Source organism: Morone saxatilis, unplaced genomic scaffold (genome assembly GCF_004916995.1).
Source record: "Morone saxatilis isolate NCDOM2014 unplaced genomic scaffold, NCSU_SB_2.0 Contig21, whole genome shotgun sequence".
Lineage (NCBI taxonomy): Eukaryota > Metazoa > Chordata > Actinopteri > Moronidae > Morone > Morone saxatilis.
Window position 1 is genome coordinate 4,989,360 of NW_023339774.1, and position 850 is coordinate 4,990,209.

At 45.2% G+C, this 850-nt stretch overlaps 1 protein-coding gene across 1 annotated transcript in view; it reads right to left on the reverse strand.

Moving 5' to 3' along the window:
• Nucleotides 1-773, reverse strand: part of phpt1 (phosphohistidine phosphatase 1) — a 2,303-nt gene extending 1,530 nt beyond the window's left edge. Inside the window, exon 1 of the mRNA XM_035668157.1 lies at nt 379-773. Within this exon, the coding sequence (XP_035524050.1) occupies nt 379-544 (166 nt within the window). The 5' untranslated portion in view covers nt 545-773. The remainder of the gene's footprint in view (nt 1-378) is intronic.
• Nucleotides 774-850: the final 77 nt, after the last annotated feature.

An 850-nucleotide genomic window follows, 5' to 3' on the forward strand; every position in this document is an offset into this window, starting at 1 on the left:
CATTACTACTTACTGTTTTCACATTAGTAAGTGAATATCTTATGTATATTTTACCATATTAAACCATGGTAGTGTGATTTACTTAAAGGCATAATCTGTCTTTAAATGTAAACTAAATATACACTGCAACCAAAAATCTAAACACAGGACTGGAGTCTGTTATTACTCTGACTTTATCTGACTGAAACTGTTAGAGAAAGGTGTTAATCCAGCTTTATGGTCATTTTGGAGCCACAACAATATACAGAAGACCGTATTAGACTGTATTTGTGTCAGCTAGGTATGTTGTACGTTCAGTAATTCGTCGTTTTCCACTGTAATTCAGCCCCTTGCAGCCCATTCATCTATCCATGTTTGTTTTCAGTGCTCCGGACTCACCGTGGTACTCAGCCCAGCCGTACCCTCGGACTATGTCCACCTCCGAGTCGTCTCCCTCCTCTCTGCTGTGAACTCGGATGAGGACGTACTTGAAGACGCCGGACGGGTCGATGTCTGCCCGCGGTATGTTGGCCATCAGCGCCGCAGCCTTGGTCTGTGTGCACATCTCCAAAGCCCTCAGCGAGCACACTAGCACACAAGCTAACACACAGACTGCCTGTATTTTCTCAGCAGACTCCGTGTCTGTCTGCGCAGACAGCTGTACAGCTCAGCAGGCCGTCGTTAGGTTGATATGAACCTTAATAAAGCAACATTGACTCGTTACAACAGAGAACAGCTCATCCACCGTCGCGACTCTTCCGCCATGCAGCAACAACACAGAAGACTTCCCGCCATCGCCTTCAAAATAAAAGCTACAAACAAGTACTGAATGCTCATGTTAGCTTTCTAAGGAGTTATCTAACACCAGGCT